General features: G+C 48.7%; 1 protein-coding gene across 1 annotated transcript in view; it reads left to right on the forward strand.

Moving 5' to 3' along the window:
- The window catches only part of LOC129016866 (protoheme IX farnesyltransferase, mitochondrial), a 140,311-nt gene extending 137,645 nt beyond the window's left edge, over window positions 1-2,666 (forward strand). Inside the window, exon 7 of the mRNA XM_054456629.2 lies at window positions 800-2,666. Within this exon, the coding sequence (XP_054312604.1) occupies window positions 800-1,203 (404 nt within the window). The 3' untranslated portion in view covers window positions 1,204-2,666. The remainder of the gene's footprint in view (window positions 1-799) is intronic.
- Window positions 2,667-17,065: the final 14,399 nt, after the last annotated feature.

The following is a 17,065-nucleotide window of genomic DNA, read 5'->3' on the forward strand; positions in this document are numbered from 1 at the left end:
GTCTTTGTGACTCATTTTATTTAACACATGTGGTTTTCACACCTCCCGCTTGTGCCATTGTGCCAGGCTCTGGGGGATGGTGAGAGGAATGTGGCAGGCTTGTGCCCTGGAAGCCCTGGTGGAAGAGGTAAACAGATCAGAGCCAGGGTGTGACGCACCCGCCTGCAGGTACATCCAGCTCTGTGTCAGTGGTGAGCCGGGAGCGCTAACTGCCCTGGGAAGGGAGCCAGGGTTCACAGAACAGGCGGAGCGGACTCTCAGCGTCCTCCAGGTTACAGCACTGCTTCCACCTGCCTGAAGCCACACACCCGGGTCCCAGCGGGCGGAAATGGAGCTCAGCACTCCAGCACAGAGGTTGCATCCAGAGGTAGTACTGAAGTAGATACTGAATTCCCTAGAAGTGTTTGCCGGTGTGTAGGGGCTCCTTTGCTCCCCACAATGTGGGGAGGCATGAGGAGCATCAGGTGGGCAGGAGCCAGTGATGGTAAGCGTCCTGCAGCGCAGGCAGCCCCCCTGTGAAGCAGGGTCTGAGCCAGGCCCCACAGCCTCCTGCCCCCAGGCACACTGGCACCCCCAGGTGAGAAAGGAGGGATCTTAGCTCATCGGCTGCCCCACCAGCCTGATGTAGGCACCTGTCTGTCTCCCAACCACCCTGTGATGTAGGCAGGCAGCGATGAGAGCATAGGGTGGCAGAGCTTCTGAGGTGCCAGGCAGGCTCTTCCAGGAGAGGAAACCATTCTTTGGAAGTCTCTGGTGATGACTGCCTTTGTCTCTCTCTCCTTCCCTGACCCCCGCACAGGCGCGTTTCTCCTGGGAGGAATCCTCTACTCCTGGCAGTTTCCTCATTTCAACGCCCTGAGCTGGGGCCTCCGTGAAGACTACTCCCGGGGCGGCTACTGCATGATGTCGGTCACCCACCCGGGCCTGTGCCGGCGCGTGGCGCTGCGCCACTGCCTGGCCCTGCTCGTGCTGTCCGCAGCAGCCCCTGTCCTGGACATCACCACGTGGACCTTCCCCATCATGGCCCTTCCCATCAATGCGTACATCTCCTACCTCGGCTTCCGCTTCTACGTGGACGCAGACCGCAGGAGCTCGCGGAGACTGTTCTTCTGCAGCCTGTGGCACCTGCCGCTGCTGCTGCTGCTCATGCTCACCTGCAAGCGGCCGCGCGGGGGCGGGGATGCGGGGCCCCCTCCCAGCTGAGAGCACAGGGACGCCCACCGCCCCTTTCCCTCCGCGGCCAGGCGAGCATGTTGTGGTAATTCTGGAACACAAGAAGAGAAATTGCTGGGTTTAGAACGAGATCATAAACGAATTTGGTGCTCAGTGATCACTTGACTTTTTTTTTTTTTTTAAAGAATGTTACCCAAAATGCTCCCCAAATAAGAAATGCATCAGCTCAGTCAGTGAATACAAAAAAGGAATTATTTTTCCCTTTGAGGGTCTTTATACATCTCTCCTCCAACCCCACCCTCCATTCTGTTTCTTCCTCCTCACATAGGTGTACACATACACAGCTTCCTCTTTTGGTTCCATCCTTACCCCCACACCGCGCACACACTCCACCTGCCCAGCGGAGTGGCACTTGGTGGCCAGACAGCGTGAGCCTCATGATCTGCTGTCTGTAGTTCTGTGAGCTCAGGTCCCTCAAAGGCCTCGGAGCACCCCCTTCCTGGTGACTGAGCCAGGGCCTGTATTTTTGGTTTTCCCCACCCCACACATTCTCAACCATAGTCCTTCTAACAATACCAATAGCTAGGACCCGGCTGCTGTGCACTGGAACTGGGGATTCCACATGTTTGCCTAGGGAGTCTCAAGCTGGACTGCCAGCCCCTGTGCTCCCTTCAACCCCATTGCGTATGAGCATTTCAGAACTCCAAGGAGTCACAGGCATCTTTATAGTTCACGTTAACATATAGACACTGTTGGAAGCATTTCCTTCTAAAAGGGTAGCCCTGGACTTAATACCAGCCGGATACCTCTGGCCCCCACCGCATTACTGTACCTCTGGAGTCACTACTGTGGGTTGCCACTCCTCTGCTACACAGCATGGCTTTTTCAAGGCTGTATTGAGAAGGGAAGTTAGGAAGAAGGGTGTGCTGGGCTAACCAGCCCACAGAGCTCATATTCCTGTCCCTTGGGTGAAAAATACATGTCCATCCTGATATCTCCTGAATTCAGAAATTAGCCTCCACATGTGCAATTAGAGCCAGAAGCAGGGTTCTGGGAATTTTGTGAGTTATCCTGTGGCCAGGTGTGGTCTCAGTTACCAAACACGGTTACCTGCAGCTTTTTAGTCCTTTGTGCTCCCATGGGTCTGCAGAGTCCCATCTGCCCAAAGGTCTTGAAGCTTGACAAGATGTTTTCATTACTCAGACTCCCAGGGCACTGCTGGTCTGTAGGGATTCATTGCTCGGGGTGGGAGAGTTAAACAACATTTAAACAGAGTTCTCTCAAAAATGTCTAAAGGGATTGTAGGCAGATAACATCCAATCACTGTTTGCACTTATCTGAAATCTTCCCTCTTGGCTGCCCCCAGGTTATTTACTGTGGAGAACATTGCATAGGAATGTCTGGAAAAAGCCTCTACAACTTGTTACAGGCTTCACATTTGTACAATTCATTGATTCTCTTTTCCTTCCACAATAAAACGGTATACAAGAACAGAAGTGTGTGTGACGTCATTGGAAGTAATCATCCTGTGCTGAGTTCGCACAGTTCTTCGTAGAACTGACACTTGATCACGCCTTCAAGAGCTGGCAGAGGGTGCGTGGGAGGTTGGTTTTGTTTCGTAAATTGACAAATTGTAGTTGTGTATATTTATGAGGTAATAAAGTGATGTTATGATTTATGAAGACAATTGGAATAATGAAATCAAGCTGATGAATGTATTCATTACCTCAGATACTTACTTTTGTGATAAGAACATTTTTAATGTGCTCAGTAATTTTGAAATTATAATACATTATTTCCTGCATTCACACAGTGTGTGATGTATGTCAAAGGGAGGAGACATACTCGTCCTAACTGACTTTGTACCCTTTCACCATCTTGTCCCCATCCCGTTCAACTCCCGGCCTCTCTAACCACCATTCTTCTCTCTGCTTCAAGTCTGATTATTCTGGATTCCACATAGAAGTAAGAACATGCAATATTTATCTTTCTGTGCCTTATTAAGTTGAGAACTTTCACCTTTTCGCTTAAGAGCAGCACTTTCTGGCTACTCTGACATCTGTGGATTGCCAGCATCACTGTGTGAGGCCATGATTACACAAAATAAAGGTTACTGAGCACAAGCTCTGCAATGCCACCACCGTTGGATTTGATAACCGAGATGGCTGCTAAGTGACTCATGGGTGGGACAGTATTCAGCATGGATCTGCTGGACAAAGATAATTCAGGTCCCGAGCAGGTGACGCTAAATTGCATCACACTACTAAGTACGCCACACAATCTGAAACTTACGTAATGTTTATTTCTGTAATTTTCTATTTAATATCTTTGGACCTTGGTTGACCATGGGTAACTGAAACAGTGGAAAGAGAAACCACAGATAAGGGAGAACTGCTGTACATATCTGCCAGCCTGGAGAAATGAGAGCAATATACCTGCTTCTTGTTTGTTGGAAACCCAAATATAAGTGACCTGCTGGACACATTACACTTTTTGGCATCTTTTGGCCACTATTTCCTAACTGTAAGATGTGAAGATATGCTCTGGATCAAAGATGCTCTCAGGTTCACTTAATAATACAGAGTCCATCACTCAGTGGCTGGACTCTGCCACGCACATCACAGAGCGTCTGAGAGGCAAGGTATCCACTAGCATGGGACAACTCTATGCTTGCATTCTGATCATGCCTCCCTCCTCACACTTCAGCTTGCATGACACCACCAGCTTGAGCCCTCTGAAAATCCCCTCTGACCACTGCTCACCTCCTCTACCACCACCAGGTTGGTTGAACCACGCATCTATCCGAGACGCATGCCTGCAAGACATGCCTGCAGTTTATTTTCCTCTTTGCCCCAGCCTTGTCTGTTTTTCACACGGCAGCCAGTGTGATCCCTCTAAGCTACCAGGCATATCCTGCCATTCCCATTTTCCACTCTGTAATTGCTTCCCTACCTGGTCCCATGCGATCTGGTCCTGCTCCCCTCTCTGATCTTGGAAATACCTTCTTGCCACACCTACTATCCTGCCCACAGATATCCACGCTTTTCCTCAATACTCAAGCACACCTGCTGTGGGGTATTCATATTAATACCTCCGGTTCCTTCTGCGTGGGGTCCTCTCATTTCATTGAGATGACACCTCCTTAGAGAGGCCTTTTTTGGCCACCTTATCAAATAGCACCCCTGTCCCCACCTCCTTGCTGTGCTTTGCTTTCTTTTTTTTTTTTTTTTTTTTGAGATGGAATCTCATTCTATTGCCCAGGCTGGAGTGCAATGGTGTGATTTTGGCTCACTTCAACCTCCGCCTCCCGGGTTCAAGAGATTCTCCTGCCTCAGCCTTCCGAGTAGCTGGGATTACAGATGCTGTCACGCCTGGATAATTTTGCATTTTAGTAGAGATGGGGTTTCACCATGTTGGTCAGGCTGGTCTCGAACTCCTAACCTCAGTTAAAACTACTTCATGTTCTGTGTCTATTTACATATCTCATTATTTAATGTCTGTCTTCCCTGGAATATAAGTTCCATGAAGGCAAGGACTGTATCTTTGCATCGCTTTATCTCCAGCTTTTAGAACAATTCTAGAACAATGCTTAGCACAGAGTAGGTGCTCAATAAGTGCTTCTTCCTGAATAAATGAAAGAATAACCCCATCTGGGCTATATGAGGTCCCTGTGGTCAGAGAGAAACGGCCTGTTAGCCTGGGATAAAGAAAGAATGGATTTGGAAAGGTATTAATGACATGTGGTTCCATGAGAAAAGATGGCTTCTATATAGTCCTTATCTGGCTGATGCAATCACTGTTCCCACTCCCGACTTCAGGACTCTGTCCCCAGGCTGCGCTAACCAGAATGCACTCCACTGCCTCCAGGCCACCACCCCACCGCTTCTACTTGTTTCTGGAATTGCCTTTTCTAACTTCAAACTTCCACCTCACCCACTGCCACTGCCATTCCTGACATATTCATTTCCCATAGCACCTATTAATATGTGACATACACATTTCACTTACTTGTTATTGACTACCGACTACCACCCCTGAACCATAAACTCAGTAGGGCAGAAATGGCTGTTTCTCACTGCTGTCTCCACAGGCACCTACAACAGAAGACAATCCATAAATGACCATGTGATGGGTGCTCCGTCAATGACAAAAGGAATGAACGAGTACCTTTCGTGGCATGGTGGGAGGTGGAGGTGGTGGGAGCACTTGAAGGTGGAGGAGATTGTTACATGCCTGCCCCTTGTGACTGAATCTGGAACAGGTGCACCTTTCTGCCTGCTTCGTGAAGCAAACTGCCAAAGTCGAACCAAGGCAAGTGACTATTTCTTCCTAGTTTGACTCATTCATCAATTTTCATCATTTTCTGTATCTTCAGGGGTACCTTGACTTAACTACTTAGTAACAGAGTTTTCAGCCCAGTAAATTCAGTTGGATTCTTGACCAACATCTTTACTTTTTAAATGCATTAGCAGAGAATCTAGTGTCTGTGTCCATCTTCATCCCTCATCATCTGCCGCTAAAGGCTTTGCTTTAACTCATTCCCACCAGATAGGAGCTCAGGCTTCACCTCCTGAGCACCAGCATCATGCATCCAGGACACCGTAAATGAGGGAACCACTCCCGGTTTATAAATTGGGGACCTGCCTGTGAAGTAGAAGCCAAGACAATGAGGACTTCCAGTTGCAGAGAAAGTCAAGATGGCAGGTGAGCCCCATTCAGGGAACGAGGGTGCGGTTCCAGGGTCGTGGGAAAAGCCTGTCTTTCCTCACAAGCCGGCAGCCAGGGGGCGCTGCAGGCTGGGGCGCTGTGAAGCCGCTGTTGGCTGAGGGCTCCCCACTCAGCAAAGCGGGGCCAGAGCCGGGGATTCAGGAGAGGGCGGAGCGAGGACCGCACAGGACACAGTGGGCGAGGCAAAGCAAAGTTCTTGGTTGGGTAACCCCACCCCACCCAACCCCAAACGTCCAAAGAGAGGCAAGGTGACCAAGACAATCTGGAGAAGATAAGCCAGACACACCAAACAAGGTCCCCGGCCCTCCCCGGCTTCAACAAACACAGAAAGCAAGGAGCCAAGAACAAAAACAGAGACCCACTGAAAGGAGAGCCACCTTCCGCCCAGCAGCCAGCTACCCTGCGCCCACTGAGCTCGAGGTTGTGTGTGAGGCCTCGTGTCGGGGAGCGAGATGCACCCGAATATTCCCAGCCCCCGGGAGCTCACTCCGGAGATTTCCCAGAGAGGTAGTGCAGCCGTGAGGTGGAAGTAGAAGGTGCCTTCCCCTCCCCTCCACCCCCCACCCCCAACCCCCAACCCCCGTTCCTAACCTAGAATCCTCCAACCTCACCTGTGCCACTCCCAGGACCCGCCACCTGACTCAGGGCTGCCTTTGTGCAGCCTGGCTGGGGGCTTCTCAACATCCGCTTCTCCACGATCCTGGCTCTTGTGTCCGTTGATCTGGCTCTCAGGATCCCTCCTTCCGGGTTCCATCTCTGTCACAGGGCTGGTCTGGCCATAGGCCCTGACACTATAAGGGGACTTGAGCCAAACCGAGCACTCAGCCCAGCCCATGGCTCTTTTTTTTTTGTGGGATAGTCTAGCGTCTACGCATCACCGCAGTTGTGTTTCTGTGTCTCAAAGGAAATAGTTCAGCATAGGCGATTGGTCATTAGGCCAAACACTGGTAGGGAGTGTGGAGAGGAGAGAAGGCACTTCAAGCAGAGAGCAGGGTGAGCAAAGACCCAGGGTGAAGGGGCATCGAGTGTTTGGGGAGCATTCGCAGTTCTGCATGGCTGGAGTGTAGGGGCCAGGAAGAGCTGGAGGATGAGGTTGAAGAGAGAAGTGGAGGGACCAGGTCTGGCCAACTTTCTGTTTGCCCAACTAAGTCGCCGAGACTTTGCCCTAAGGGCAATAGGGAGCCGTTGAAGAGTAAAGCTGGAAAGTAGCATGGCCACGTTTGTGCTTTAGAAAGAAAATCCAGGCCACAGAGCAGAAGGTGGATGGGAAGAACTGGCAAGACCAGGGGAGAAATAATGGGTGTGAATCTGGGCAGATGAGGGAGAGGGAGAGCGGAGGAAACTCCACAGGGTTGATTGGGGTGAGAGAAGATCCTGGGATATTCCCGGGGTCAGCTTGAGGACAAGCTGGTACCTTCGCTCAAGGGGAGTACTCCTTGCATTTCTCATGTCCCCTTTTCTCCCTTTGCCTGTGGTCACCAATATCTCAATTGCTGGTCTCAGCTCTAGTGGAAGACCCAGGCTGTCTCAGCCTGGCCCCTGGCCCCTACCCCCTCACGCTCACATAATCCTGCCTCCCCCAACACTGTAGACCCCTGGCCACCCAAGCCTCTGCCTGGAATCTCCCCACTGCCTGGCACTTGGGAAATAGCTTCCCTGGCCTGTCCCAGCTGCAGTCTCCTGCTGTGGTGTGGTGTGCTGAACACCAGTTCATTGAAGACAAGGTGCATTGCCTTTGCTCTAACAGAATTGCCACACGGTTCCCCTCAGTCAACTGCGTCTGCCTGGAAGATGCTCAAAGCAGGAACTCCTCCAATTTTTCTCTCCATCCAAGTCTCCCCAACCTGAATAACCCACCAATCTATTCAGTCAGAGGGTCTGAATTCATTTGACCAAAAGGAATAATGGGATTGCTTGCCTTAAAACCGACCCAAACTGTGGCTGATGTCCAGATCCCTCACACAGCCATTTGACACTTAGTCACCTCCAAAATAGAAATGATCTCCCCAGAACCAGACAAGCAGAAAAAACTCTTCTCTACTAAGCCCGTTGTCTATTTGTAGACAGCCATTCCCATAGCGCTGCGTCCTCATGAGCTGACCATTAACCAACCTTCCTGTATCCATCTGGACACATAATTGCAAGTGACAGGAATTTCAACTAAAACTGAATTGATCAAAATAAGGAATGTGTTGGTTCATGCAGTTGGAAGTTGAGAAGCACACTGGCTTCCAGCAAGACTTGATCCTGGCCACAGCTCTTGGTAAGCTCTCTCCCTTTAAGATATTGAGAACCCTTAAACAATTATTCATTCCTTTATTTCTCTATATTTAGCTACCTTGGGCCAGGTACTGTTTCAGGTACTGGGAATGCAGGAGTGAACAGAAGAATCAAACATCCCTGCCCTCATGCCTATAATATATCTCTAGAAAAAAATGCAAAAAACCTAGTAACTCTGGTTGCCTCTGGGGTGGGAAACTGCCCGGCTGGGAGAAGCTTCTTCCTCAAACCTAGTATGAAAGAGGAAGTCTTGGAATTGAGATGCAGGTCTTAATTGGTCTGATTCAGGGTTGGTGCCCATTTTTGATTCACTGAGCCTGGCTCAAGTCAATCAGCGGCTGCGTGCAGAAGGCAGTCTTCCCTTCCCATGACTAAAGGTTTGGGAAATGTGGTAGGAAGAGGGTGGAGGAAGGGGAAATTCCTTCCAGTTTGGTAATAGAGACTTTGGGGTCAGAAGCTCTAAGGAAACGGGCCCCAGGGTCTTGGAGAGGAGTGCCAGCCAAGGCTGGGCCCAGCTCCTCTGCAGACCCTCAGGCTCTCCCACCCACAGCCAAGAGGCGAGGCTGTCCTGAGCATTTTACACCTGTGGTCCCAGCTTATTGTAAAGAAAGGCCACATTTATATGCAGTCCCAGATTAATAGGTCAGCCTGTTACAAGACCATTAACACTAAGACAACCCAGGACATTTTACTACCTTCTCTTTCAACCAAATCCACCCTACCCCCTGGGATTTCCCAAGCCAGCGCCACGTTCAGGGAAGACAGCCACAGTCAGGGCTAAGGCCAAATCCCATCAAGAGCACCTGAATCAGCATCTTTAAACTTCTGCAGCTTTCTTCTCAAAATAAAATGTTGCTTGGAAGCCACTTCCACTTTCTTAGGAATCCCTTACGGAAAACGCTTTGGGGTTGAAGAGCCAGAAATGAGCTAGCAATGTTTATTTCTCACAGTAGCCTCATGCTCTGAATTTATGTGGGGAGTGGAAAGTGAGGCCACTAAATTCTCCCTGGCCCCAACCCTGCTGGGGGACCAGCTCATGCCCAGACACTTCGGGAAAGAGGAGAGCATCTGCCTCAAGCAAGGCTGCTGCTGCCCGGGAAGTGGTCCTCTTCCCCAGAATTGTCTCTGCTCCCTCATCTAGAAAGGGACACTTGGCATTCTCCACGAGGCATTTTCATGCTAATGTGTTTAGTCAAAAAGAGGAGCCCAAACAGATGTGGGCCATTTGGCAGGGATGTAGTTCATTTGTTAGCAAGTGCAAAAGGCTCGTTGGCAGGATATTAAATATTACCTTGGCTATTCACAAACACTTCATATTTCAAGAATGGAAGGGAGGCAAGGGCTGCATGCAATAAATCAGGCTTTGTCAAAGAGGCAGAAAGAGGCAAACATTTGATAAATCTATGTCATTCTGCTCAGAGATCAAAGGCCCTATCATACATATTTGTGCAACTGGCATTCCAGCAGACAACTATGACAAACCGAGGTTGGGACAGCTGGAGAAAAAGAATTAGCCAGTTCTAATTCGTAATTAGCTGGGCTTCGGGAGAGGTGAGCGGGTGTCCTGGCTGAGCTCTCAGAGGGGTAGAGGAAAGAGACAGGGGCAGGAAGGGAGCTCCTTCCAGGCCCTGGGTTGTGCCGATGGTGCCATCTGGTCTCTGAACCTGCTCCAACGTGAAGGCCACTTTGAGACGAACATAATTAGTGACAGCCTCATAGCCCCCAATGTCAAAAGACAAAATGCACTGGCTGTTGGGCACAGCTGGAAACCAGGGTAGTCAACATGGTTTGTGGAAGGTCCCAGGTTGGCCCAGGACCTACTGGGTCTCTACTGCCCCTTGCACTGGTCTGACTTTTTCCTATTCTCCCACAGCCTCCTCCTTTGTCTCGCCTGCCTTCACTCTGCTTTCTCTCCAGCCTGTGCTGTGGATGTATCCATGGTTCTAAGTTGGAACTACCTGTGTCTCTGGAAAGACCCCGATAGCCCCATCCACCAGCTCCTGTCACCATGCCTGACGTGTTCAGCAGTGCAGGCGGTGCTTCAGCATGGCCTTACCCTCTGCAGGCAGCCTCTGGTGAAGGGCTCATGTGCTGTTGGGCAGAGCGGTCCCTACGGTTTCAACAGGATGGCTCAGGTTCACTGAGAACCAAGAGTCAGGTGATACCTGGAACTGGGTGGGTGGGAAAGACTCACTTCCAATCCAAGCAGACCCTTCACAGTGGGTGGGTACCAGAGTTGAGTTGGGCTTCTTTGTTTCAAAGAAAAGGCCGTGTGCTGTCTCATTACCTGGCTCCCACTCCAGCTGCCCTCAGCCCTGTACCCACCCCTCAGCCTGCATCCTGACATCTTGCTCCTTCACTTTGTCATGCTCACTTGGCAAAATCCTCAACCGCCGGGGAGAGCCGACTTTGCCTACTCACACCTGCACTTGACCAGCTACAGGCATCAAGGAAACATGGACTGGCCTCATGGCCACTCAGGGCCCAGGCCTGATGCCCCAGGACCTCAGCCCTCTCTCATCTTCACATCCCACACACTCTCCTCTCTGCTCAGACCCTGCCTTCCTCCCCATCCCTGGCTCTCTGTTCCCACGGTGATCTGTCCCTGCTCCTGTCTGAAGCCAGTCCCTCTCCTTGTGCTTTTAATTTCATCCCCTCATCCACTGAGACATTGTTCCAGAAACCCTCCTCCTTCCTCTCCTACAAAGCCAGTTTCTTATTTTCTATTGTATATTTCTCACAAACTTAAAAAATGCTATTTTGCCCATTTTAAGAGAAAACAAGACAAACAGATACCCTCTTGATTCCTCTTCCCCTGCTGGCCACCCCCTCATTTCTTTGCTCACGTCTGCAGCAGAATTTGCAAGGGCTGTCTACACTTGCTGTTTTCAGTTACCCTCTGTGTCAGCCTGCTTGGGCTGCCATAACAAAATACCATTGATTGGGTGACCTAAGCCACAGAAATGTATTTTCTCGCAGTTCCAGAGGCTTTTCAGAAAAGACTCTTCTGGATTTTCAGAAAATCTCGCTGACTATATCTTCAGAGTCTATCCAGTACCCAACCACTCTTGGAAGTCCAAGATCAAGTTTTGGGCCTATTCACTTTCTGCCAAGAGCCAACCTCCTGGCTTACAGACAATTAAGGCACGCTGTCCTCCCTGGCCTTTCCTCTGAGCATGCTCCTGGAGTGAGCCAGAGCAAGCCCTCTGGTGTCTCTTTCTTTTGTTTTTTGATATAGGGGCTCACTCAATTGCCCAGGCAGGAGTGCAGTGGCAGGATCACAGCTCACTGCAGCTTCAAACTCCCCAGACTCAGATGATCCTCCCACCTCAGCTTCCGAATAGCTGGGACTACAGGCACTTGCACCGTGCCTACCCAGCTAAATTTTTTTGTATTTTTAGTAGGGACAGGTCTTCACCATGTCCCTCAGGCTGGTCTCAAATTCCCAGGCTCAAGCGATCCATCTGCCTCAGCCTCCCAAAGTGCCGGGAATACAGGCGGGAGCCACTACACCTGGCCTCTGCTGTCTCTTTATAAGGACGCTAATCCTATTAGGTCAAGGCCCCACCCTCATGACCTCATTTAACCCTAATTACTTCGTCACTCCAAATACAACCATATTGAGGATTTGGGCTTTAATGGATGAATTTGGGGGGGACATAAACATTTAGTCCCCAACACCCTGCTCCTATGGTCTCTTCAACCCACCAAACAGGCTCCTGCCCCCACCAGTCTGCTGTAATTGCTCTTGTCAAGGTCACGCCTGGCCTCCACACTGCTAAATCCAATGGGTAAGTCTTCACCTTCATGTTACTTGACTTCTCAGCAGCACTTCACCCAGCTGAGTACTCTCTCCCCCTTGATTCACTTTCTTCTCTTGGCTTCTGGTACACCATGCTCCTTGCTTTTCTTCCTACTTCACGGTTTGCTCCTTGTTGGCCTGTTTTCCTGGTTCTTCTCTCTCAATCTCTTCATGTTGGAGCACTCCAGGGCTCAGTCCTCAATCCTCTTCTTTCTTTTTTTTTGTTTTTGAGACGGAGTCTCACTCTTGTTGCCCAGGCTGCAGTGCAATGGCGTGATGTCAGCTCACTGCAACCGACAGTGAGTGGGGCTCACTGAACCCTCCTGGGTTTAAGCAATTCTCCTGCCTCAGCCTCCCAAGTAGTTGGGATCACAGGTGCCTGCCACCACTCCCAGCTAATTTTTGTATTTTTAGTAGAGATGGGGTTTCATCATGTTGGCCAGGCAGGTCTCAAACTCCTGACCTCAGGTGATTCACCCGCCTCGGCCTCCCAAAATTCTGGGATTACAGGCGTGAGCCACTTCACCCAGACTGGTGATGCAATCCAGTCTGAAGACTGTGAATACCACTTAGATGCTTAGCAACTCACAAATGTGCCTCTCTAGCTTAGATTTTTACAGCCATCTCCAGACTTGTCGATCCAATTGCCCCTTCAGCATTTCCGCTGAAATGCCTAAAAGACATTGCAAACTCAACAGGCCCCAGATGGACTCCTGATCTCCCCCCCAGATATTCACAATCTTCCACATCTTTGTTGATGGCAACTCCGTTCTTTTCTTTGTTGATAGCAACTCCATTCTTTCATTCATTCAGCTCTGTTCTTTACACCCTCCTCTCTTTCTCTCATATCCCAATTTTTCAGGAAATCCAGCTGACTGTATCTTCAGGGTGTATCCAGTATCCAGCTACTTCTCACTTCTCATTATCTCCACAACTCCCATCATCTCTTGCCTGCGTTACTCCAACAGCTCTCTTCCTTCCAGTCTTGCCCTTTTTTTTTTTTTTTTTTTGTTTGTTTGTTTGAGACGGAGTCTAGCTCTGTCGCCCAGGCTGGAGTGCAGTGGCATGATCTTGGCTCACTGCAACCTCCGCCTCCTGGGTTCAATCAATTCTCCTGCCTCAGCCTCCTGAGTAGCTGGGATTACAGGCGCCTGCCACCCAGCTAATTTTTGTATTTTTAGTAGAGTTGGGGTTTCACCGTGTTGGCCAGACTGGTCTCGAACTCCTGACCTCAAGTGATCCGCCTGCCTCGGCCTCCCAAAGTGCTAAGATTACAGGCATGAGCCACCACGCCTGGCTTCTTATGGTCTATCCTTAACACCACAGCTAGAGAGACAATTTTAAATCAGTCATATCATGCCGCTCGCTGGCTCTGCTCCCTGCCATGGTTCAGGTAAACCCTGCTAGCTCACTTGGTATGAAGAACCTACAGAACCCGACATGGTGAATACCCCATGACCTATCTGAACTCATTTCCCAGTGCTCTCTTCCTTGCTGTCTTCACATCACCCACGTTGGCCACCTTCCTGTTCTTCACGCAAACTGGGTGCACTTTGGCCTGGACCTGTTCCTCTACCTGGAACTCTCTTCTCCAGATAACCACATGTCTCAGGTCCTCTTCTACAAACCTCACCTCAATGGCCATCCTTTATTTTTTTTTTATTTTTTTTAATGGCCATCCTTTAAATTCTGCAACCTAACTCTGCCTCTCTGTCTCTCAATCATCATCCTCCCTTACCTTGTTCTGCTTCCCCATCATAGCACCCAAACACACCATGAAATGTTTCTATTCATTATGTTATAATAAGTTGTCTGCGTCCCTCATCCCCTCCTTTCTTTACTAGATTGTAAGTACCCTAGGGGCAAATATCTGTGTCTATTTAGTTACCTTTCAATCCCAAGTTCCTAAAACAATGTCAGGCCCGTTATAGATCTTCAGTAATTAGCTATTGAATGAACAATGTTGAGAGAGTGGGGAATCTTCTGACTAGAAAATGTTTTCATAGGGTATACCAGTCTTCTGTTACCACCTAGCAAATTACTACAAACTTACAGCTTATAACAGCGCACATTTATTATCTCACAATGGCATGGGTCAGGAGTCTGGGCCTGGCTTAGCTGAGCATCTACTTAGAATCTCAGAAGACTGTGATCAGGTTTTGGCTGGGGCTGTGGTCTCATCAGAGGCTCCAAATGAGAACTATCCCCTTCCAAGCTCCTTCAGGTGATTGGCAGAACTCATCTCAATGCTTATAGGACTCTCAGTCGCATTTTCTTGCTGTTCTGAGCTCCCAGAGACCACCCACAGCTGCTTGCCTCACCTGATTCTCCCCATAGACCCTCTCATGCATGGTGGTGTACTTGTTCAAAACCAGTAAGGTTGACTTTCTCAAGCACAAGACATAATATAATGCATGGTGGTGTACTTGTTCGAAACCAGTAAGGTTGACTTTCTCAAGCACAAGACATAATATAATACAATATGAAAGTGACACCCCATCATCTTTGCTATATTCTATAGTTAAGAAACAAGTCACAAGCCCCACCCACAAGGATTGATTATACACGGTGTGAATGCGGGGGCCACTCTAGGCTCCACATTGCCACTTTTCTGCCTCTTCCCCCACACCTTCTTTTCTCCCAATACTGCCTCCACTGTCTGCCACAAAAAGGATTTTAGAAGGTGTTTCAGTTAAGAGTTAGGCTAGGTTATGCTACAGCAACAAGAAGCACCCAGAATTATTTGTTCTTTTTTTTTTGGAGACAGATTCTTGCTCTGTCACCAGGCTGGAGTGCAGTGGCGTGATCTCAGCTCACTGCAACCTCCGCCTCCTGGGTTCAAGCGATTCTGCTGCCTCAGCTTCCCAAGTAGCTAGGATTACAGGCACGCACCACTACACCCAGCTAATTTTTTGTATATTTGTAGAGACGGGGTTTCACCATGTTGGTGAAGATGGTCTCGATCTCCTGACCTCATGATCCACTGGCCTGGGCCTCTCAAAGTGCTGGGATTATAGGTGTGAGCCACCATGCCCAGCCTATTTGTTCTTTTTTTAAACATACATCTGTAACAACCTGATATTGGTTCATTTTAAAATGTGCTTTTAATGTTTTTTGCTCAAGCCAGATGCCCACCACAGCTATGGTGAGGGTTCTGCTATATCTCCCAAGCTTCTGGGACCCAGACTGATAGAGTAGCCATCATCTTAAATGTTGGTGGTTTCTGCAGTGAAGAGAAAGGCCCAGAAAGTCTCACACTGGCAGTGAAATGGTCCAGCTTACAGATGCCAGCCATAATTTCCACTTAAAATGTCCCTCCACCCCCACAAGAGGCCATGATGTGCAACCTACTGTTAATAAAGACACAAGGGCTGAGACAAAGCAGCACTCATGACTCCCATGGGCAGCTTCTTCTCCGAGAAAGGCAAACACGGAGTTTGTCAATAAAAAAGTTCAAAGAAGAAAATTACCTGGAGGAGACTTAATGTCAAGCAGATAAGAGTTCTGTGTAGCTGTAGAGAAAATCTGTAATGGTCTATCTCCAAGGTAAAATATTCAAAATTAGGGAGAATAGATTAAGTGATTAGTAATAAGTTAGTGAAGGATGGTTAATTACTCCTAAATGTGCTTGCTTCTTCCTTAGGGTTATTGTTTTTCATCTGTGTTTGCACATTATTTTTTACTTTTTTTATTTTTTTGAGATGGAATCTAGCTCTATCACCAGGCTGGAGTGCAGTGGTGCGATCTGGGCTCACTGCTACCTCGGCCTCCCGGGTTCATGGGATTCTCCTGCCTGAGCCTCCTGAGTAGCTGGGATTACAGGCACGTGCTGCCACACCTGGCTAATTTTTATGTTTTTAGTAGAGATGGGGTTTCACTATGTTGGCCAGGATAGTCTCAATCTCCTGACCTCCTGATGCGCCCACCTTGGCCTCCCAAAGTGCTGGGATTACAGACGCGAGCCGCAGCACCTGGCCCGCATGTTTTTTAATGTACCAAATATGTTAAAACTTTTAGCTTCCAAAGATTTTGCCACCATTATTTCATTAATGAACTCTCATTGCTCATGAAGAAGATAGTTTGTACCTAGAATGGAATATTACAAATGACTGTCCTTAAAATGTAGAATTGTCTCACTCAAAGTGAGCCAGGGGCATTAGAGGTCCTTCCATCTATGGTTGGGACATTTGAGGTCTTTGTCACATTGTAATGTAGTGGTTGGTTAAATGTCATCCTTGGTATCTTGGGTCTTAGCCCATTGCATTATTGAGACCGAGAGCTTTGGGCTATTTTTCCAAAGACTCGCTGACAGATGAAGACATACATCAGATACAAAAAATAAAGTTTCTTTCAACTCTGATATTCTTCACTGTTCTAATTATGCCCATCCTTGAGGAACTGTTTCAGACATCACCATCAAAAGAAATTCCTGTTTACTCCTAGTCTTATGAATTTCGACTTTGGTTTGCCAGGGGCCAGCATCTGCCTTCTACTAAGTGGAAACAGTGCTCATTACATGAACACTTAATACCCATTTCATTCCAAGTGATTAGGCTCCTAACCCAATCATTGTAATCCCATTTCATTTGTAAGGAACTGGTTTAGGACAGGCATGTGACTCAATCCTGGCCAATGAGACATGAGGGGACTGTGCTACACAGCTTCTGGGAAAGATCTTATTTGTAAGATATGAGGCCCCTCCTCTTGCTCTGTGTGTGTGGTACTTGGATGGGATCCCTGTAACTATTTCAGGGAAGAACAAAGCTAGGAGATCTGTAGCAAAACAAAATCAGGACCTCTGGACTTATTTGTGATAATACATTGCCCTATTGTATAAAACAACTTGAGAGGGCCTTCAGCCACTGGTAGCCAAAAGCATCCTAACTGACAACATAAAGAAGACTTGCAAGGTTCCTCATCTGCCTTCCCATGACACACATCATTTCCATAGGGATACCATTGGAAGCCCCAAGGAATGTGCTACTGCAGCTCTGATCCTGGTGCTGTTTTTACCAGCCAATATGAACAAAAGGAAAATAAGTGCAGATGGGCAGGCAGCTTCCTCCAAGCACTGCCTGGTGG

This window comes from Pongo pygmaeus, chromosome 19, assembly GCF_028885625.2.
Source record: "Pongo pygmaeus isolate AG05252 chromosome 19, NHGRI_mPonPyg2-v2.0_pri, whole genome shotgun sequence".
Taxonomy (NCBI): domain Eukaryota; kingdom Metazoa; phylum Chordata; class Mammalia; order Primates; family Hominidae; genus Pongo; species Pongo pygmaeus.